We start from the raw sequence: 23019 nt of genomic DNA on the forward strand, positions 1-23019 counted from the left end.
TGCATTGTCCTTTGAAGAAGGTGCCTCTTTTGCCAGACAGACAAGAGCTACAGTCCTCAATGCAGATTGACAATCAACAAGAAGGGCATGCATAAATCAACCTTCATTAAGTAGCCATTATCTTCCATTACTTGACCCATATCTCTTTACCTACCAGTAACTTCAAGTCTGTGAAAAACAAACAAACAAACAAAAGAGGGTGGGCATTGTGGTCCCAGCTTGGAATGCCTGCATGCCATATTGGAATATCTGGTTCAAGTTCTGGCTACTTCAGCTTCCAATCTACCCTCCTGCTAACGCACCTTGTAGGTAGCAAATACTGGCTCAAATACTTGAGTTCCTGCCACCCACGTAGGAGACACTGATTGAATTCCAGACTCTTGGGTTTTATGATAACATAAGAGTGAATCAGTGGATGGAAGATTCTGATTCTCTCTCTCTCTCTCTCCACTTTCAAATAAAATGAAACTAAATAATTCCAAAAATATTTTAAGAACAAAAATGACAAAAAATCAGTTTAAAGATCTAACTGACTTTTCCTAGAGTCATTTCAAAGTTAATTGTCATACAGGGCTAACACATGGTTATTTCCTTATGCTGACTTAGGTAGATGACCCTTTTGATTGATTACCATGAATCTTCTGTGTATGAGAAAACTGGATCATTTTGTATTTTGTTTGATTAACTCCATTCTGGTTTGGTTAGTACAAATGATGGCCTCCCCAAAACATTCTCTAACAACCCCAAATCCTTTCCTTTATTTTATTTTATTAGAGGATAAATAGGCTCCTAAGGCTAATCTTTAATTCTAGTCAAAGAAATCTCTGTGAATCTCAACATAAGTAACTAGTAATAAAGTTAAGTGCTTTTTTTTTTTTCCTCTTTGGCCTACTGGTTAAGCCACCAATCCAGATGTTCATGTCCTATATTGGAGTGCCTAGGCTTGATTCCTATATCTGACTCTTGATTCCAGCTTCCTGCTTATGTGGACCCTAGGAGGCAGCAGTGTTGGCTCAAGTGGTTGGATTCCTACTGGAGACCTGGATGGAGCTCCTAGCGCCCAGCTTCAGCCCCAGCTGGAGGACATTATAGGCATTTGGGGCGTGAACTAGCAGATGGGAGCTCGCTACTTCTCTATCACAACCTCTGTGCTTTAAAAGATGACATGAACTTGGATACAGGAAATCCTAAGGAACCCACTAAAACCATGAGTGTTTAAAAATTATTGTAATTTTTAAATTTATTTGTAATTCAATTTTAATTTTAATTTAAAATTCAGCAAGGTTGTAGGATCAATGTAAAAAGTCTATCATATTTCTATACATTAATAACACAAAAATGAAATTTAAAAAATCACATTTACAAAAATACCAAATAAGATACTTAAGAATAAACTTAACAAGATAAATACAGAACTTATACACTGAAACTATAAAACACGATTGGAAGAATGAAAGAAGACCTAAATAAATGAAAATATATCCTATTTTCATGTTTCAAATAACACAATATTTCTAGGATGGCAATATTTTTTGAATTGATTTAACATATGAAAACGAGATAGGTATGAAAACCCCAGCTGGCTTTTAATAAATATTGACAGCCTGATCCTAAAGTTAACATGGAAATTCTATTCCAAAAAGAACTCTTACAACTCAAGAGTGAAGATAAATAACTCAATTACAATGAACAAAGAATCTAAAAGACATTCCTCTGAAGAAGGTACACAGATCCCACAGCACAAGAAAAAGCTCAACAGCATTCCGTACCATGTAAACACAAATCAAAACCACAATGAGATACTTCTCACAAAGTAGGATGGTTAGGATTAAAAAAAATATGTAATAGCAAGTGTTACTGAATGCTGCGGCTAATTTTATCAATCAACATGACCGGGCTAAGGGACAGCTAGAGAGCCAGTGACACAGAATTTCTAGATGAGTCTGTGAGACTACGTCCAGAAGAGACTGGCACTGAATCAGCACCCTGAGTACAGAAGATTGTCCTCAGCAATGTGGGTGGGCATCATCCAATCTGTTGAGGGCCCAAATAAAGCACAAGGGCGGTGACGGAAAGGCAAATCCCCCCTCTCTCAGCTGGGACCTTCGGCAGCCCTAAGATGTGGCTGCTCCTCATTCTCAGGTCTTCAGACGCGAACTGGGATTCACCCATTGACTCTTTGGTTCTCAGGTCTTTGCACTCAGACTGAACAACATTGACTTTCCTGGTTCTCTAGCTTGCAGATGACAAACAGGGGGACTTCTTGACCTTCATCATCATGTAAGCCAAGCTTTATAATAAGTTTATATGAGCATGTATGTGTAGAACTGCAATCCAGTGGGAATGTGGAAAAATTGGAATCTGCAAACACTGCTGATAGCCATTTACATAGACACAATTGCTTTAGAAAATAGTTCATTGGTTAGCCAAGACAGCTATTATCCTTGTCATTTTACAAATAAAGAGTTCATCTAAATGTTCAACACAGAGTTACCCTATCACAAAGCAATTGTACTCCTAGGCATATACCTGAGAAAATCAAAATCAAAATAAATTTCTTCATGAATGGTCATTACCACATCATTCATCACAGCCAAATTGTGGAAGCATTACAAATGGCCATCACTTCATGATTGGACAAATAAAATATGCATTTCACACAATGGAATATTATTCACCAATCAAACTGAACAAACCATTGGTGCAGGCTACAACACGGATGAACCCTGAAAGCACTGTGCTGAGTGAAAGAAGCCTCTTGCCAAAGACCACACATTGCGTAGCTGAGTTGCGTTTGTGTGAAATCTCCAGGACAGGCAAATCCACAGAAACAGAAGCAGATTAGTGGTTGCCCGGGGCTGAGTGGAGGGGGCACAGCTGGAGGATACTGGGGAGTAGCTGCCAAAAGGTATGGGCTTCTTTTGTGTAGGAATAAAAAAGTTCCAAACTTGATCACAGTGAAAATTATCCAGTTTGGTGGATATGCCAAAACAATTGAATTATACGCCTTAAGAGGGTGAATTGCATGCGATGAAATTATATGTTAATAAAGAGGCAGTAACGCTTACTCCCATGACAGGACCATTCACTCTAACAGCTGACAATCAATACCCTGGAACCAGCGAAAGGGAAGGGTGTTGAGAATGAAAGTGAATGTGGAGGAGGCAGAGTATACAATCCCGACAATGTGACCTAAACTAGAAACAAATATCCTGAGGGAAAAAGATAGCAGTAACAGTTCTGGCCAGTTCCATCCAAGAGAACCCTCACACCCAGTCCTCAGGTCCAGCCATCTGCCCCCCGGCCCCAGGACTACCAGGTTCACCTCTGTCTCTATTCTGGTTTTGGCGAGCTAACAGATGTTTTATCTGAAAAGTAACATTTTACCATCTATTTGCATTGCCTCATTTCATTCTGATCTTCACAACCTTAGGCATTCGTTAGGAGAGGTATTATTATTATCACATTTCCCACATGTGCAGACTGAGGCTCCACAGGTTACGCTGGCAACGGTTATGAAGCAAATATGGAATGTGGAGATAGCGCAACCGATTCCCAGTTCAGTGTTCCTTATATGTGCTGTTCCTACCTGCCTTTTTAAACACATGCTGCTTATTCTCTGTGGTAGTGTCCTCTTCAGAGTGTGCATAATTAAAACATTAATTGCAGCATGTATTTTAATTGATGGGCTCTGTTGATTTCAGAAACCACAAAACCACTGATTCATCAGATTGAGTAGAGTCCAGTCAGCAATGGAATTTATTAATCCATCTCTGCAGACATTACTAATAGTTTCCTTAAGCAACATATTCTCAAAAGGAGATGAAAGCAAAAAGCCCATGGCTAAAGCACAGAGGATGGAACCCCATCAAACAAACGTCAGGGAAGCACACTGTTACACGTGAGATTCTGGTCAAGTGTTGGATCCTCTAACCATGTCTTCTGCTTCTGTTCTTCACTTTTCTTTCACAGTATCATTCGATGCACAATTGGCCCGAAGTCAAATAACAGATTATTTTCTGAGTCAAGTGAAGAAACTCAATCCACATGTACTTCAAAAATTTAAAAACTAAAATTAAGAGTTCAAAAACTTAAAAATGCAATCCTCAACATAGCTTCAAAAGCAAGAGTAAGTTGAATGACTCCTGAATCCTACCAACAATTACCCAATATTACCAAGGAATACAATATATTATATTTAGGTGTGTTTTTCTTTTTCATTGAGATAATATACCATAAATTTGGATGATTTAGCTTTTCAAGAATTTCCCTTAAGCTATAATCACACAGATGAAAACTGACATACATGCATGGAAAGTTTGTCACTTTTCTTGTGGAAAACAAAAGCTTGAGCTTGACTGGCTACACCTAGGAAATCTAGAAAACAGAACACTTTTTCTAGGCAGTGACTAAAAGCAGCTAATTATTTTTCAGGGTTGAAAATTAAGGGTCATTACTGGGAACCACAAAGGATTACCATAGCATGGTCCTAGCCATGCAGAGGGCTCCTGGCTATCTCTTCTCCTTTTTCCCCCAACAAATTGTCAAATTTCAGAAACAGATGACCCCCAAACTACAGAATCCCTGCATCCAGCAGGCCATTTTCTTTGTACTGAGAGAAATCTCTTCCCACAAACTTTTCCACTTGTATTTGATATAGACATCTGACTCTTCAGGGTTAAAAGGAACTAAGGAATCTTTAACATAGTAAACTTGCGAATAGATTGGCTTGTTTGGTTAATTATAATAGCTCTGGATCCTGATATCCAGATGAAAGATCTCTAGTTATCTAGAGCTGTATAAAAACTATCCTAAAATTCAGTGGTTTAATACAAGAAATTTATGTCATGAGTTGGGCAGGGCTCAGCAGGGTGATTCTTCTGTCCCATGTGTTACAGCAGAGGGTGCTGGGTGATGTGCTGCTGGCAGATGAGCCACTTTGGAGGAGCCAAGATGCATTGTGCTCATGCCTCGCATCTTGGCAGGGATGGCCAGGAGGCTTGAATCCATTGCACTACATTTCACAGTGTTTCTCTAAAATAAGTACTCTCAGAGTCATTGCCGTTCTGCCACAGCAGTTCAAGCCTCCCAGAGACCAAGAGACCCAGGGAAGAAGCTGCAAAGCTTCTTATGCCCTAGTCTCAGAGTGACCCTTATGTATGAGATTGGTCATGCAAGTCACTAAGGCCAACCCAGATTCAAGGGTTGAATTACTAGACCTCAGTTATCAATGAGGGAGAAACAAAAACTGCCTCAGTCTTTAATCTACCACAAAGTCTGCAGCCATGGAGCACAGCCATGGAGCAGCCAATGAAAAGCCTATGGTGACACACAATCTGACTCAAATGGTTAAGCATCAGTCGGTCTTCCTCAAAGCTCCCTGCCTATGGCTCCCAGATTACGCTCCTCAGTTCAATCCACTTCAGCAGCTGGAAAAAGCTGGTAAAAGAAAAAGGACTAAAGCTCACATTTTTTGCCAATAAGTTCCTCTGTACTTCTAAAAGGAACCAGCATTAATTGAGGATGACAAAGGAAGTATCTGCTCCAGAATGAAAACCTTTATATTTGGAGTGATTAGGAGCAGTTATCAATGGGTGGGAGTTACAATTATTAGCTTTTTGTGTGATAAAAGTAATGAAAAAATAGTCAGTGTAAAATATCAAACAGTTAGAAATTAAATTAGTTAACCCAAGTTGTTATTAACAAAATACCACAGACCAGGTGGTTTAAACAGCAGAGATTTATTTTCTCATAGTTCTGGAGGTTGGACAGCCCAAGATCAAGGTGTCACAGGGCTTGATTTCTGGTGAGGGCTGCTCTGTGCGTGTGCACGTGGCCTTTCTTCAGAGTGTGAACAGAGAGACATGCTGTCTGGTGTCTGTTAGTTTTGTGTGTGTGCATCTCTCTCTCTCTCTCTCTCTCTCTCTCTGTCTCTTTAAGAACACTCATTGGATCAGGGCCCCACCATATGATCCCACTTCATCTCAGTTGTTTCCTTAAATGTCCCGTCTCCAAATGCAGCCATACTGGTAGCTAAGGCTTCAGCATATGAATTTGGGGGTAGACGTGATTCAGTCCATAGCAGAAGTTTAACACAATATTTAAGTCACCATTCAGCTGCCCATGTCTCAAAACCCTGTTTTGTGATCAAATGAAGCTTTTGGGAAGGGACTAATTGATACACCTTCTGAAGATTCACTGTTCCAGATCCAGGGAATTCTTAGAGTAAAAGTTGTTACATCATTCACAGTAAGAACATTGACAGAAAAAGAATGTGACCTTTTTAGAATGCATCCATCCAGGCTCCCAGGTGGGTGGCAGGGCCCCAAACACTTGGACCAGCTTCTGATGCCTTCCCAGGTGCATTGGCAGGGAGCTGGACTGGAAGTGGAGCAGCTGGGACTGGAACCGGTGCCTACATGGGATGCCAGAATTGCAGGCAGCGGCTTAACCCACTGTGCCACAACTCCAGACCAAATAACTAGTCTTTAAGTATTCCATTCATTTTATAAAAGTATATATCATGTTTTAATTCAATTATAAATTGCACTTTACAGAGAAGAAACTTAAAAAACAGAGGCTAAACAACTTCTACACTTGCAACTTAAAATCTGCTGTTGTCTTTGTTACAGACATGTTCTCAATTGCAATTTAAAAACAAGGAATTAAATAAGGGGCCAAATTGTTCAAGGGGAGAATGTGGGATAGATCCTAATTGAAACATTCTGATGATGGAAGGTAGGAATGTGGGAGTTGTACTTGGGGTATCAAAAACATTATTTAAGACATCTGTCTCCAGCACTACGCTAGGCTTCATTAAGACTAATTAATTAATTAATTAAGATTACCTTGATAATCCTGTATCTGAATCATGAGGTTAAAGCCTCAACCCCTTCTTTCTCCTTGACTGTGCATGCTCAGGCTCAGAGCACGTGACTGATTCATTCATTCAGCAACAATTTATCAAGTACTCACTTGATGCCAGGAGCCTCGCTAGGTGCTGAGATATATCGATCAACACGATATGGTCCCTGCCTGTGGCATGTTTATAGTTAAGTGAGGAAACACATGGGGGTTAACAGCTGTAGCCAACAGCCCGCACTAAGATAGCTGATCCAGGTATGGGGAGGCACAAAGCAGGACGGAGTCAACCCAGCTTCTTGGAATGTGACAGAAAAGGTTTATAGCAAAAGCAACTGCAAACTCTTATTAATAAATCCCTCAGACAGTATCTTGTCATCAGGCTGTAGCCAGCCTCTTTAACTCCTGTGTGTCCCAAAGGTAAAGGCAGAATTTCCTTAAAAAGCAAGCCCTGTGATGCAAGGAAAGCCCCCTTTCATGTCAAGTAAATAAACGCAGACAAATTTTGTCAACAGGGGGCTTTGTTTGACAGCGATAGGTGTACCTGCCAGCAGACGATGTCCACGCAGGAACGGCAGACATTGTTTTAAAAGTGCATTGAACAGCAGAGCCGCAGGCATGCATATGATGGTCGTCTGGCCACTCCTGACAACTGACTGGAATGTGAAATTGGAGGCTGATAATGAACAAAAGGACATGTCAACTAGGAAGTTAGTATACAGAAACACTTCAGTGCACACGCACAACATGGAAATACAATGTGGCTCTGCAAATACCCGGGGTGATAAGTCCACTGAGGTCGTGAGTCAACTTTGCAGGCAGCTGGACTGATTACAGGCAGATCGCTATCTGACTGATCACCATTCTTTAATACTGCAGAACTCCTGCCTCGTGTCCTCTTATTACATTCCAGTAACAACAACCAGAAGGAATTGCGGCATTTGCTCATGTGCTATTTTGCCCTGCCTCCAAAGAAAGGGAGCACTACAAACATTCTCATTTGAGTATGGACCTCACGAATGACAGAGGGCTTGGCCTGTCCTCAACACACGGGGCACTGAGGTCACGGCACACAGTTACCCTTTCCAGAGGCGGTACAAGGGAAGACGGTAGGAACTGTAAGAAGAATGTAGGAACTGTAATAATAAACATGTAGAAAACTGAGATATTACTGAAATTAGCCAGCAAAATTAATGGAGGGACATTAGGTTCACGAGTTAGAAGTGTTAACAATGGGGCTGCATTGCGGCGCAGTGGGTTAAGCAACTCCTGGCTGTTCCATTAATGTGCCTAGGAAGGCAGCAGAAGATGGCCTGAGTACTTGGGTCCTTGCAAATCTTGTGGGAGACCAGGATGGAATTCCAGGCCCCTGACTTCAGCCTGGCCAAGCCTTAGCTATTGCAGCCATTGGGGAGTGAACCAGTAGATGGAAGATTCTCTTTTTCACTCCCTCTCTCTCCCTCTCTCTCTCTCCCTCTCTCTCCCTCTCTCTCTCTCCCTCTCTCTCCCTCTCTCTCCCTCTCTCTCCCTCTCCCTCTCTCTCTGTATTCTGCCTTTCAAATAAAGAAATCTGTTTTAAAAAGTACAAAAACTGTAAAGATGTCAATTCTCCCTAAATTGTTCTAGAGAGCTATAGCAATCTTAATTAAAAGGATTTACAAAGGGCTTTTAAAGAATTTTTAGAATCTTAAAATCTGTTCTAAAAGTTACATGGAAATGCAAAGGCCAACAATAGCCCAGTTTTGAATAAGAGCTAACATACCTGAACTGAGATAGAGCAATATTGGTGCAAAAACTGAAAAATATGAAGCAAAACAGTTCAGAAACCAAGTCACATGAATTTTACTTAGGGCGAAGTTGGCACCCGTGTGCAGCATAGATAGGCAACGTTTTCAATATATGGATCTCAAATGGAACTAAACCAAGCCTTAAACTATCTACAAAACTTTCCGATGGATTCTGGTAGTGGATAAATAAGTACCTATATGATCAACTCTTTCTTAGATAAGGATCTCAGGACAAAACATAATTTAAGAAAAGCTCTCTAAATGCCTGCAAAAAAGATCAAAAGTGAACTGAAATATAGGTGGACCCGCTTGGAAAGAGTACAGCATGAAGTGAGTTTTCTACTTGTGGGCACAGACAGCAATAGATAAGAACAGGAATTGTCCATAGCAGCCAGTTTGCAATGGTTGAAAACTAGAAACGACCCACTTGCTTACCAACAGGCGAGTAAGCAATAAACTGCGGTATGTTTACAAAGTGGAATATTAGATAGCAGATAAGACGAATAAATAAACGACAGTGATGTGCAGTAATATTGTTGAATCCAAACCATAAAATTAAATGAGACAAGTTCACATCAAGACTGTGTATAAAGGTTTTCACTTAAAGAAGGGATGGAAAGCCGACATTGAGGTGGAGGGTTGAGCTGCCGCCTACAACACTGGCATCCCATATGGATGCCTGTTCTAGCCTTGGCTGCTCCACTTCCAATCCAGCTCCCTGCTAGTGCACCTCGGATAGCAATAGAAGATGACCCAAGTGCTTGGGCCCTGTCACCCATGTGCGAGACCCAGATGGAGCCCCTGGCTCCTGGCTTCAGCCTGGCCCAGCCCCGGTGATTGCAGCCATTTGGGGAATGAACCAGCAGATAGAAGATCAATTGATCTCTTTCCCTCTCTCCCTCTCTGTAACTCTTTCAAATAAACAAATAAATCTTTAAAAAAAAAAAGTGAAATAAAAACATACTTTTAAGAGGATCTCTCTAAATGAAAACCTATATAAAAAAATGGAACAAAAATGGTTTCATTGGATTAGAGGGGACAGCTAAATAATCTTTTGGGAAGATCATTTAGTTAGACAGAGTTTTACCAGCACCTTTTATCTGAGTGCTATATTCCTAGATGTACGTTATTAAATATAACTAAATAAAAGTGGGTCACTGATGAGCCAAGTATAAGTCTATCATGACCCAGGCACTGTGATGAAAACATCTGTGGGCTTGGGGTTCACAAAAGAAAGGCAGAAATTGGGGGAAGGAGAGAAGAAGGGTGGACAACTGATGGCCGGAAAGTCTGAGATGACGTAACAACGTTAGGAGAGTCCTCTAGCAGCCCTTGGCTATCAGGGAAAGGCAGTGAGTGGCTTACCCCAGGCTGAGGGAGTGAGGGATAGCGGACAGCAGTGGAGACAAACCTGTGCTGACCACAGAGCCGGGGGACACCCGGCAGCAGAGCAGCCCAGGAGGACCGTGGAGAGGCTGCCCCTTCACGCCGGGCTACTGCTGCTGTGGCTTTGGAACGCCTTAAGGAGATTGCCACTGCACACACCCTCGGTGAGTCACAGAAAGCTTGAGGAAGGAGGCGGACTTGAGAACCTGCCCCGGAACCTGCTGAGCCTTCTACTACCTGGGCTTGCTTCAAATTCCCACTCTCCCGCGTAGGGTGGGTGGGGGGTGGGGGGACCCGGGGCAGGTTCCTTTCTCATCTGCTCTCTCCATTCCCCAGTCTGTAAATTGGAGATAGCAACTCTTAGTTCCTAGGATTTTTCTAAAAGCTAATTAGGGCAATGGATATAAAACATGTGGCATCTTTAAGCATTCAGTAACTGATAGCAAAGAAGCCAAACTCTCAGCAAAGGAGCTGGCCAGCAGACCAGCCCTGGACAGAAACAGGGCTCAGCAATGTAGACGCGGGAGGGGAAGACAGGCTACTCCACTTCCAATCCAGCTCCCTGCCCACGGCTTGGAAAAAAAGCAGCAGAGGACGGTTCAATTGCCTGTGCCCCTGCCACCCATGTGGGAGACCCAGATGAAGCTCCTGGCTCCTGGGTTTGGCCTGGCCCAGCTATCTGGGGAGTGAACTAGTGGATGGAAGATCACTCGCTGTCTCTTGCCCTCCCTCTGTAACTTCAAAATAAATTGATAATTCTTTTTAAAAAACCTAAGCATGGCTTATCCACTGCCCTGCTGTGATATTAAAAGGCGTCCCTGTCCCAGGATTGTTCTTTCTCCAAAAAAATAAATACATAAAATAAACAAACAAAAACAGAGCACCTGGGGAGATTAAACTCACAAGAAACCTCACCCTAACAGAACCCAGGCACCTTGTTTGAAAACTGCATAAGGTTGATGGGTTTTTCATCACCCAAGTACATGATACGCTCATGCTGCAACCCTCCCCATTCATTTCTGGTTTTCTTCAAGGCAAACTCATTCCCACTTTCAACAATTTTTTAAACAAAGCAATTACCCTAGAAGAATTAAAGCTCTCCATTGCTTCTATAGGACTCTTGGGATCTGAAGAGGGTCCTGTGTAGTGTTGTCCATCTTGGATTATCTGTATTGTCCTTTTTCCCCTAGGTGTTTGTTTTGTTTGGTGGTGGTGGTGGGGTAGTGGTGAAAGGTGAGAGGGGGGCTTTTTGTTTTGTTTTTCTTGCTCTGCCATCTAGGTAAAGCTCTTCTTCAAAACACCAGCCTGGGGGCAGGTGTCATGGTACAGTGGAAGGAGCCGTTGCTTGGGATGCCTTTATCCCATATTCTAAGTGCCAGTTTGAGTCCTGGCTTCTCAGCTTCTGATCTAGCTTTCTGCTAAGACACACTATGAGGCAGTGCCTGCCACCAATTAGGAGCCACAGAGGGAGTTCCTGGCTCCTGGATTTGGCCTGACTCAGCCCTGGCTGTTGCAGGCATTTGAGGAGTGAACCAGCAGATGGAAGACTCACTCTCTCTCTCTAAGTAGATTAAAATAAATTAAAAAGAAAATAAAGAATGAAAATGCTGGCCTGCTTGAGCACCACTAAAGAGGCAAGAGGGGTTCTCCATAGTTGATGTCTATACTCTCAGTTTGCAAGTATGCAGAAGCTGTGAGGATAAAGGGCCGAGAATCTCACTGGAGGAAAATGTAGCAGTGAAGGGCTGCTTTGGCAGCTGTTGGCTCCTGCCACGCCTCCTCTTGTCTCAAGGGCTCTATGTAGACCCCCCTGTCTGTCTGGGATCTCTCCTCCCTAGAGGACCGACAGGAATAGGACTAGAGAGCTGACAAAAGCCCAAGACTGACTGTTGCCACATTTGCTCATTTCCTTCTTAACAGGACAAACAGGCTGTGTTGCTTTTCTATGCAGGTACGGCGGCTTACGAATTCTTTCACTGCACTTCATTAAGAACCTCCAGAACCCCAACGTCCTTTCACCACGGTCGCTGGCTCTCAGTGTCCCGGGTGTGATTTTTTGGCTTCTGCACCTGGAGGGCATCACGTTCACTGCCCATCACTGCCATCTGGTCACCTCAAGACCCCAGTGGTTTGCCTTCGCCTCCATGCTTCCAGAAAATTCCACCAGTGAGCCATTTGGGTGAAAATTCCACAAGACAGAGGCTTAAAAGTTGGAAGAAAATGATCGCGTTCACTTTGAGACCCAAATTCTCTCTCCTTTCATGGCAGGGAAAGAAAGAAAGAGAAGCCAGCCAGTCGGTCTGGTGTTGCCAAGGAACTTTAATTCCCAGCCACCTCACTGCTGCCTCCTAGTGAAAGTTTGAGAATTGAAAGGAGACCATCTACTGGCGGTGATTTAAGGAGGACAGGAAGAAAGTGAATTTCCACGAACTTTTTCTGAGAGCTTCTGAGTTTCTGACTGGATGCTTTTGTCATATCACCTGTTACCATGGCCACAGGGAAAACAGAAACAGACAGATTCTACCGATCAAATCAGACTGTTCTCTGGGGTTTACCATCAAAAGTGGACAAGATAGAACCCATCAAACTTGGAATTCTCTTTCGATTTGTTTTTCCTTCACTTCTGACCTACACAGACCATTTCCTATAGCCTGGTATTTTTCATCTTTAGGGCAAAACCACACAAGAGCAAAAAGCTAACACTCAAGTAATTCAAACACTACTTACAGGAGTACTTCAAAAACTTCATGGGAAATGGAATTAAGAGATAAGTTAATTTCAGTGCAAAGAATTTTTGAAATCCCTGCATATTTTCTTCAGAACAGATACTTTCCATCAACTTTTTGAGGATGCCTTCCAGGAGAAAATTTAAAAAGTGAATTTACACTTTGGTACATACGAATGAAAATGGCTGGGAAAATGGACTGTGTTAAATGCCCAGCCACATTCAGGCCAGGGACGTGAAGGTTGGTTAGGTACAGAGATGCCACCCTGTCTTCCTTCAACGAACCACTTATCCTGAGTGCTCTCCTTGGTTGTGAAGGGTTTAGAATATTGATTCCCCAAAAACCAAAACTGAAAACCAAATCTCTCCTATGTTGAAATGGATGAAATTTTATTTGAGGAACATACAGCACACAGACAGACATTTTCCATCTGACACTTTTGTTTTTCACAGCTCAACATTCTCAGGCTTGAGAAGATTCAAGTCCATTTACAATCTCTAAACAGGCAATGTTGCACGCCTGGCACTGGAGAAACTATACCCGAAGAACTTCACATACCTGGTTTTCATACGACATTGCACCTCTATATGAACATGCTTTTCAATCAAACATACAAACGTTTCTTTCCTGTGTTATCATGGATTGCAGATTTTGAAACAAATTTGAAAAGAACATAAGATAATGTCACTCACCAATCTAAAACAAACTTTCTTAATCTTTATCCTTCTTGCTAGATCAAGATAATTTTCACAATTAGACTCAACTTTATTCTCAATGTTTAGTGAATAACAGTTTTCATATCCTGCATACCTATGCATATGTTCTTTGGGCGATGGTGTATAACATGTTTGTCTCAAACCTATTATACAAGTTAGTAGGTTAAAAGCTCGGGGATGATAATTTTGTAGTTTATCATCACAAAACAGTATATTTAACATGCTAGTCTATGTAATTACACCTGCTAGTGTTTTAACATTGCTCCACCCAGAGTCTGTGAATGACAAGAGTGTCTTTACACAGCCTGTTAAGGAGTATGGTTCTAGAGAAATCACTCCAATTGTTTTAGCGACACTAGAACATAACTGATACAAAACAAGCATGTGTAAGTGCGACATCTTAAGAAAAACATAAGCTTCCATATGCCACTGTTGACTAACATTTCTGTGACTTCGCACAACTAAAATTTAAAAGAGCAATCACTATTTTTGATTAAAATGAGAAAAAAAAGCCTAAGTCAATAAATCTGAAGGCCTTAAAACAGTTCCGAAGTCTCTAATTACAATCAATGCCTTGTGTCCATGTATGCGTGCGAATCCACCACAAATCGCACGAAGACTTAAGGATTTAAGGGTGGTACGAGTTCCTACTTGTACACACCACACGGTGAGGTCAGATCCAAGCTGCCAAAGAAAAAAAGGCAAGCAAGCGCTCCCCCCACCACCACCACCAAGAGCAGGCCACCTTGCCTAAGTGTTCAGCAGACCAAGAGAAAAAAATAGGCAAACAAAATCACTCTGCTTGATTTTTGCACCGTGTCAATCCTATAAAGAAAAAAAAGTGCTCTAACTACTAAGAAAATGGTGCTTAACAGCATAAAAAAATTCCAGTTTAGAGTGAGTGATATATGTTGCTTCCTTCTTTCAGAGAAACAATTTATAACTCACTGATGTTAAACACTTGCACGGTACCTCTGCATTTAAGTGAGATATTGTAAGCAAACTGTACCTTAAAGACATCAGCATAGAGATGACTCTGGCGACCAGGAGTGAAACAAAACAAAACACACACACACACACACACACACACAAAACAGATTGTTTAGAAAGGGCTGGGTAGCCTGTCAAGGGCGCACACACCCAGCCTGGGCTAGCTCCTCTCCCGAGGGTTGCCAAGAGGATACTCAGTCCCTCCTGGGCCATTTCCACTCCACTCCCTCGGACTGGACACCAGCGCCAGCGCGAGAAAATGCGGGAAGCATCTGTTGCCAGTCACCACCCGGTCCTCCAAAGAAGGCGAGCCCATGGCTGTTGGGAACAATTTTCAAAGCCTGTCAGGGGTGCGTCCCCCCTTCCCCGGGCTTAACCCTCTTCCTCCGTAGCCGGCGAGCCTCCTCCTCCATCCCAGAACCGCGACCGGTGCAGCAGCGCGCGCCGGCCAGGGTAGCCAGGGAGGACACCAGGGGTAGCCAACGCCAAACAGTGCGCAGACTCCGCGGCGCGCTCCGGACTCTCCACTCGCCTCAACCTGCTCGCCAGCGAAAAGGGGTGGGAGGAGGAGTACTGGGAGGGGGGCGGGGGCGGAGGGGATCCTGTTAATCCGAGGTCCTGGGGGTGTGGGAGCGGGAGGAGGCTCTGCTGGTCCCTCCTCCCTCCTGCAGGCCCCGGCTCCACCTCCTCCGCATGCCCCCAGATATACACACACTCAGCCGCGGCTGGACATGCACACCCAGCGCCGGCTGCGGGCGGGCACACACGCAGGTAGCGACACTCACCTGAGCCGGAGCAGAGAGCTCCAGCCGCCCGCAGAGCGCCAGCGCGGCGGCCCGGGCCGGGAACGGCCCCACTTGCGCTGCCGGAGTGGGGAAGGCGGGAGCAGCCTCAGCACAGACCTGCGAACTGAGGTGATGGCGCGTTTTGCTTAAATCCTCTCCTCCAGCACCTCGGCCTGCTGGGCTGCGGCCGGAGAACGAAGAGAGAGAGAGGGGCCCCGGGCGCGGCGCACCGGCGGGCGCACGCTCCGAGACGAGCGCGCCGACAGAGGGGCGCGGCGGCGCCGGCGCAGGAAACTTGAGCGAACTTAGTTGCAAGTGCCCGGCGGCGACCGAGAGCAAGGGAGGAGGGGACGCGGCCCAGGCCGGGCCCGGCGCGCCGCCTTCCACGCCGGCCTCATCCCGGAGCCCGAGTCGGCCTGCAGCGCGCGGAGCCAGCATGGCCCCGCGGACGGGAAGACGCGGCGCCTCGGAGAGCCGGGAGAGTTTCCTCTGAGGCCGGGTGACCCTGGGCTAGCTCCGGCCTCATCCAGCCTCCTTTCCTCACCTCTCCTGTCCAGTGGCCGGAGAGGAAGACTCGCGAGGCAGGCGCTGGCGGGGAGGAGGGACAACTCCTCTGCAACCCCCCACTCCCAAAACCCCAGCTGCTCGGGGTGGGGGGCGATTCCCATCAGCGCGCCCTGCATGCCCGGGTCGGAGAAGACCCGCTCGTGCGGCTGTATTTGTATTTATATCCATTGCTGCGCTGTGCGTTCCCGTGGCGCGCCCGGACCCTCCTCCGCCTCCCCCTCCTCTTCCTCCTCTGGGGCCACCTCCCCTCCTCCCCCCACCCCCATCAGCTTCTGTCAAATGAGAAAGTCACCGAGGAGAACCCAAACACTCCAGCCGCCGAGAGCCCCCTTTGGCACTTGGCTGCACGCGGCGGCGGGCTCCTCGGCTCCACTGGGTGCAGTCCCTTCGACGCAACTTTCGCGGCCGCTTTGCACTTGAGAGAGGGGAGGCAGCGGCTCCCTGCGGGCACCTCGCGAGCCGACGTCGCCGGAGAGGAAGGACGGAAAGGGAGCAAGAGGCCAACTGCCCCCGCGGGCCGGGGGCGCCCCGGAGAACTTACAACAGTGTCCCGGCCGGAGACCTCAGGGAAGCCGGCTGCGCGACGCGGCCCCAGGCCGGGGCCCCGGCCCCCTCCTCCCGGGCGGGAGCGGCGTCCCGCGCGCGGCCAACATTGATTTCCTGCGGGCCGGGGGCGAGGGCCCGGGCGGCGGCGGCGCGGTGCAGCCGCGGCACGGCGAGAGCATGTCCAAGCCGGTGGACCACGTCAAGCGGCCCATGAACGCTTTCATGGTGTGGTCGCGGGCCCAGCGGCGCAAGATGGCCCAGGAGAACCCCAAGATGCACAACTCGGAGATCAGCAAGCGGCTGGGCGCCGAGTGGAAGCTGCTCACCGAGGCGGAGAAGCGGCCGTTCATCGACGAGGCCAAGCGCCTGCGCGCCATGCACATGAAAGAGCACCCCGACTACAAGTACCGGCCGCGGCGCAAGCCCAAGACGCTGCTCAAAAAGGACAAGTTCGCCTTCCCTGTGCCCTACGGCCTGGGCGGCGTGGCCGACGCCGAGCACCCGGCGCTCAAGGCGGGCGCCGGGCTGCACGCGGGCGCGGGCGGCGGCCTGGTGCCGGAGTCGCTGCTCGCCAACCCCGAGAAGGCGGCCGCCGCCGCCGCCGCCGCTGCCGCGCGCGTCTTCTTCCCGCAGTCGGCCGCCGCGGCCGCCGCTGCCGCCGCCGCCGCCGCCGCGGGCAGCCCCTACTCGCTGCTCGACCTGGGCTCCAAGATGGCAGAGATCTCGTCGTCGTCGTCCGGCCTCCCGTACGCGTCGTCGCTGGGCTACCCGACCGCGGGCGCCGGAGCCTTCCACGGGGCGGCGGCGGCTGCTGCAGCGGCGGCCGCGGCCGCCGGGGGGCACACGCACTCGCACCCCAGCCCGGGCAACCCGGGCTACATGATCCCGTGCAACTGCAGCGCGTGGCCCAGCCCCGGGCTGCAGCCGCCGCTCGCCTACATCCTGCTGCCGGGCATGGGCAAGCCCCAGCTGGACCCTTACCCCGCGGCCTACGCCGCCGCTCTATGACCCCGCGGGCCGCCTCGCAGGACCGCTGTGCCCGCGTGTACATATGTATAGGTACGAGCCGGCGGCCCCGCGCCCCGGGCGGCGGGGCGGGTGTGGGTGGACAGGTGCCAGGCGGAGGCCGAGGGCCGGTCGGCGCGCGAGTGCGCGGGCGAGGGCGCGTGTGGGTACCGGGATCGTGGCAGACCCGCGCTTCCCGCAGCCCCCCGGAGACAGGGCTGTTGGGCCTGGCTGCAGCTGGTGTTGGCTTTGCACTTCGGAACCTGTTGCGTTTTGGACCCACGGGGGTGCAGGAGTGACTTCTCTGACATGCTGGGCTTGCCCGTTTGGTGTGCTGGGAGTTGCCTGGTCGATTTCGTGCGTGTTTCTCACTCTGGCTCCCCGGCCCGCGGTGTGTGTCCTGCCCTCGCTCCCGAGCGCGGAGTCGGAAATGGCTGGCGTGCGCGCCAGGGATGCCTCGGAGCACTCGCTCCCTCGTTGCGCCGCGTGAACTTTGCAGAGCTCTGCTCCCTGGAGCAGGGCCCCCAGACCGGGTCCGTCCGTGACCGGTGGCCCGCTCCAGTCTGGCCTTTGGTACGGGAGCGGACCGCGGGTGCTTTTGTTTATCAGGCCGTATGCAAATCGGAGCGAACGCTCTTCCCCGCGAGCGAGAAACGCCGACCAGATACCAAGTGAGATCAAAGTTGTCCATTGGATTTTCTCCCTTTAAAGAAAAAACTAATAGAAAATTCGCCCAGAGTCCACGGGCTCGGATTTACCAACAGGGGAAAAGGCTCCACTCCTTTTTCCGCCCTTTCGGCTGAGTCCACCTTCGGGTTGTAAATGTGTATATGTCGGTGAAACCATTGAGTCTTGGCAAATGTGTTATTTTCGTTGCCCTAGATTTGAGTCGGTTTTAGACTCAAAAGCATTTTGAGCAGATGTTAAGAGTTAACTTTTAAAGATTGCGGAACGATTTCGGAGTCGCAATTTTATCTAAGATTAAATCAGACTTTTTTGTCTGAGTGGTAATTATATATTTATTATTTAGCAAAACTGGATTGTTTTTGACAGATCTCTCATTTTCAGCTAGCATTTCTTCCCCCACTTGAACTGTTTTAATGTGTTTTGGAGTTCCCTCCCTGATTTTTTTTTTAGCTCACCTGCAATTCATTTGCAAATTATGATAAAAACGCATCTTTAGGGAAAAAAAACTTCCTCAATTATAGCTTTTCGTTTCTTTTTAAATGTATATATTTTGACTAATGTTTGTGAATGAAGTTGGCTAACATGTATTTAGTTTCATTTTGGCTTCATGTAATATAAAGTTTTAAAAAGTTTAAATATTGGTTTTAACCTTTATGTATAAATGCTTTTCTTGTGTGATCTTCTAATTTAATAGTAGACGTCTGAACTCCATCTGTAAATTAGAATCCGACTATCACTCCGTTCATTTTTTTTGAACAAAGAGTTTAAATAAAGCCTGAACCAGGGAAAAGAGAAAAAATCCTCTATTTCTTGTTGAGTTCCTAACAAGATTTTTATCTGAATTGCCCTTATGTGCCTGGTCCAGGTGAAGTGTAAGGTATCCTCCAAAGACAGCCTTTGTTTCACTTTTGAATAGATTTACTAGGAAATCTAAATCAAGCCATTGTTATTCAGAGCCAAAAGGCTGATTTATCACATTTTTAATCGTGAATAGGAAAGAAGATAAAAAAAAAAAAAAACCCAAGTACTTGTATTATCTTTAAAAAAAAAAAAAAAAAGGCATTCATGAACCAGAACAGAGCCCATTGAAAACATCCAGACGGTTCAAAGCATTTGACCAGTTTCCAGTAACATTTTCGGAGGAGAAAGTTGCCTGACCACTTTATCTTGTTAGCAGGAGAGCCTGGCCACTTAAATTGGTGTAATTTGTTCAGGTATCTTCGGGGTATTCCTTGTTTGCACCTTATGGTTTTATTGGGGGAAGGCGATCACTGCTACCAGCCATGTACAACTTCTGACCTCTCCAAGGCTTTCTTCTTCATGCTAATAACAGGAAAATACAGTGTAACGCACTCTTGTTATAGACGGTTGCATTTCCGGGGCCAGACAAGTTTCCAAAGAGGAGAGTTGCACATCATAAAAGATTTTAGTGCTAGACAAGAAACAACAGGGCACCGAGGAAGAAATCAGAAAAAAAAAAAAAAATACACACACACACGCTGTAGGGAGATTGCCTGGCCCCCACCAATGAGATGGAAACGCTGAAGATAAAAGTGCCCATCTTAACACTGCTTTCCTCGGAGGCAGAGGCGATCTCAGAGCTGCGCGTCTTTAGGAGCTACCCGAGTCTTTAAACTGATTGTTTTCCCCCTACGGAATCATATTTTAAAAACCATGAAAAGTTTTGGAAATGTGAGAAATAGGCTCTGCTGGCTTGACCCTGATTCACTAATTAAAACGATCCCTCTCCTGTTATTCCCCGAGCTCTTTGCAATATTATAAGTTAATTCATATGGTTCTGAGCGATTATGCAAAACTAATTTGGACTGTCCAGGGGTAATTATCCCTGACACGGTTAATTAAATCCTTTCAGGGCTTGTCTTTCCTTTTGTAGCCGCCCATCACTTCTCTACACGGAACTTCCTGCGGCTCGCTGCAAATCACCCCAGCCCTAAATCTGCACTTCCCTCCTTGGGCCTTCTAGCCTCTCTGGTCCCCGCCCCCGTTCGCCGCCCCCACCTCCCCCCCACCAAAGACCCGCGTTCTTCGCGAGAGGCGCGGCGGAGGGTGGAGGAAGGGGCCGAGGACTGGAAAGATGGGCCCGGGAGGCGGTGGGCGCCGGGGTCACGTCGCCCGCAGGCTGTGCGGCCGGGGGATGCCCGCGGCCTTGCGCACGAGTAGGTGGGCTTTGCACCCGGAGAGGGTCTCCCGCCAAGTTGGGCTTGTGCAGCAGTCTGGCCTGGGGTCGGGGCGAGAGGGCGTGGGGAAGGGGCCGGGGATAAGTGCGCAAGTGACCCACAAACTGCAGCGCTGGGAACAAGCAAAGAGCCGCTGCTGGCCGGCCGGCCGTCTCTCCCCCTCGCCTCCCTCTCTCCCTCTCTCTCTCTCCTTCCTCCTTTCCCTTCCTCATTTTTGTCTTCCATTGTCTTTTCTGTGTTCTAAGGTTTACAAAAAGCCACTCAGTGCTGGGGTAGTAGCGATTGCCTAAAAGCCTCCCGGGCCAGGAGCGAGGCTGCGCGCAAACAGGTGGAAGTTGGTCGGGCAAGGGAGGCGCGCGATGCCGCCGCGCGAGGGGGCAGCGGGAGAGCCGGCCGCCGCCTCGTTGGGGACGATTTGCTCAGTCTCCCCCCACCCCCGCCCCCGCCCCCCTAACCCCCTGAGAAACTGGGACAGCTCGGCGGGACGCCCCCTCCCACCCCCAAGCTCGCGGCTGTCGGCGCACAGGGCGCAGAGCTAGGGCGCACGGGGAGCTCCCGGGCTCCCCCGGCCGAGCGAGGCCCGGCGCGCCAGCCAATCAGAACGCAGCTCGGCGCGGGGAGCGCAGTGGCCCGCGAGTGGCCCGCCCGGAGTGTCCGCGCCCACGGTCCGGCGCAGCCACAGAGCGCGCCGGCCAAACTTTATTAATCTCTCCCCCGTCCTTTCTCCCTCAGCCCAGTGCATCTCAAAGGTCAGCCCTCTTCTTTTAAAAGACTGATATTATTAATTCACTGACAATCCCCCTCCTCTCTTCTTTTTTTCTCTCTTGCAGGAAAAAAAAAGGGGGGGGAAAGGAGGGGGGTAGTGAAAAGAGCTTTTTTTATTCTCTCTCTCTCTCTCTCTTTTTTGTCCTTCAGTGGGAGCGTTTAGACAGTCGAGGAGGTTTTGTCCGCGAACAAAACGCAGGGTTGGGAGGTTTTGTGAGAGTGTTGTTTGTTGAAGTGCAGCTAAGAAAAAGCGGCGGCTTTCTCCTCATTGTGAGGAAACCAATCAGCGGTATTTGGAAAACTGTTAGCATTGTGCACTTCTTCTGTGTCCGTTGTGAGGCGTTTCTTTTCACAAGGTTTTTTTTTCAGCCCATCCAGCTGGCCGGAATGAATAGCGGTGCAATGTGTACACGCTTTGTCCCTCCGGTCTTCAAGTAGCCCGCATTGAATAGACTAAGTTGACACTGCGTGACAGTGAAACAACATAATAAAAAATACATGAGCCCCTGAATAGGAGCAGGCGCATAAATAAATAAAATGGGTGACCAAAACTGGATAAACTGAATGACAAAACGGTGAAAGCGGAACAAAAAGATATTTAACACGCTAGATTAGCATTAGAATGCGATCTACAAGGCAGAACAATTGATGAATAGGTTTACCGGCCAAGAAAGAAATGGACTAAATGCCCTTTGAATAGATATGCTTTTGCAAGGGCTTTGAATAGATATGCTTTTTGCAAGGGCTGAATGGGAAAAGGTAAAGATGAAGCTATGCAAATGAGTGGGCGAACTTTTTATATATATTCTTTAAACACACACACACACTAGCAGGGGAAGAGTGCTGCCTCGCGTGTTTATAGAAGCAATAATTGCCATTATTAGCATTGTCTGCAGAAGATAGAAATTGAACAGGTCAGGATAATATGGGGTAGCAGTAATTATTCTTCTAATTAATAGTCCTTTGCTGCTTGCAAAAAGGGGGAAAAAAGGCAAGGAGAAGTCAAAGTTATGCAGAAGTTACGCTCCCTGTGTCCACTTGCCCAGCGCTGGCATTCGAGCAGCACCCAGTCTGGCTGTTCCTCTCTGACCTTGAAGCTTTCCAAGGAGCCAATCCTGAGGCTCCGTGTATCCTGCGTTTTTGAGAGTCTAATACCAAGTCTGGCACATGGTAGGTGCCCAGCAGTAGTTGTGGAATGAATGAATAAATGCAATGTAATGGGGGAACCCACGCCTCCCGCTTGGAGGAGGGACTCCCAGGGACTGCCCCCAGGCAGTTGTCGCCTTTCGTTCCCACCTCCCTTATCTGGGGGTGCAGGTGCTGACGGATGCTCGCAGCCACCTTGCTTTGGGGTTTGCCTTCAGCCTACCTGAACTGCTAGGAAAGACGAGTAGACCCAACAAGCCCCGAGCAACTCGGGGCGCCCCGCTTGCCTCCCCCCCCCCAATCCATCCCGCTCCTCACGGCTAAATCCACTACAAAGGCCAGGATGGAGAGACGGAGGGAGCCCCCTCCCCACCGGCTGCGTCGAAACGACGTACACATCCCGTTCTTGAGAACACAGTCACCCCTCCGCGTGTCCCCTCGAACGCCTGCCCTTTACTCCCCCCACCCCCCGCCAGCTCCCATGCCGCTTCCTGAAAATCCTGAACTGAACCCCGAGGGAGCGGGAACCTCCGGGCTGAACTGCAAGCAGAGGCAGGGCGCGAACCAGCGCGCGTCAGGGGCGGCCCTGCCCCGCTCTGAGGGCGTCCACAGGGGCCTTCGCCGCCAGCAACATCTGTTGTTTTATTTTCCATGGTTGACCGCCAGGCCTGCCCGGGCCACCCGGCCGTCGAACTTCCCAGGGGTTGACAGCCTGCCCCTGACTCGAAGGAATAATACGAATTATCGACGGCCCAGCTGGCGCGTCCCCGAGAACGCGCAAAGGCTCCGGGGGAACGCGGGTCAGCAACCGCCCAGTACAGCCCCGACGGCTGGCGAAGAGCAGGCTTCTGGAC

The 23019-nt window shown here is 47.8% G+C and overlaps 2 protein-coding genes across 4 annotated transcripts in view; one reads left to right on the top strand and one right to left on the bottom strand.

The window, feature by feature from the left end:
• The window catches only part of LOC103349133 (uncharacterized), a 54385-nt gene extending 38696 nt beyond the window's left edge, over positions 1-15689 (bottom strand). For all 3 annotated transcript variants that reach the window (XM_070048386.1, XM_070048385.1, XM_051849990.2), the window contains exon 1: positions 15252-15689. In XM_070048386.1, the coding sequence (XP_069904487.1) occupies positions 15252-15689 (438 nt within the window). The remainder of the gene's footprint in view (positions 1-15251) is intronic.
• An 852-nt stretch (positions 15690-16541) lies between these two features.
• On the top strand, positions 16542-19944 carry SOX21 (SRY-box transcription factor 21). The gene has a single exon (XM_070048384.1). The coding sequence runs from the start codon at positions 16542-16544 to the stop codon at positions 17370-17372; it is 831 nt and encodes a 276-aa protein (XP_069904485.1). The 3' UTR covers positions 17373-19944.
• The last annotated feature ends 3075 nt before the right edge of the window (positions 19945-23019 follow it).

The sequence above is a fragment of the Oryctolagus cuniculus genome, chromosome 9 (genome assembly GCF_964237555.1).
Source record: "Oryctolagus cuniculus chromosome 9, mOryCun1.1, whole genome shotgun sequence".
Lineage (NCBI taxonomy): Eukaryota > Metazoa > Chordata > Mammalia > Lagomorpha > Leporidae > Oryctolagus > Oryctolagus cuniculus.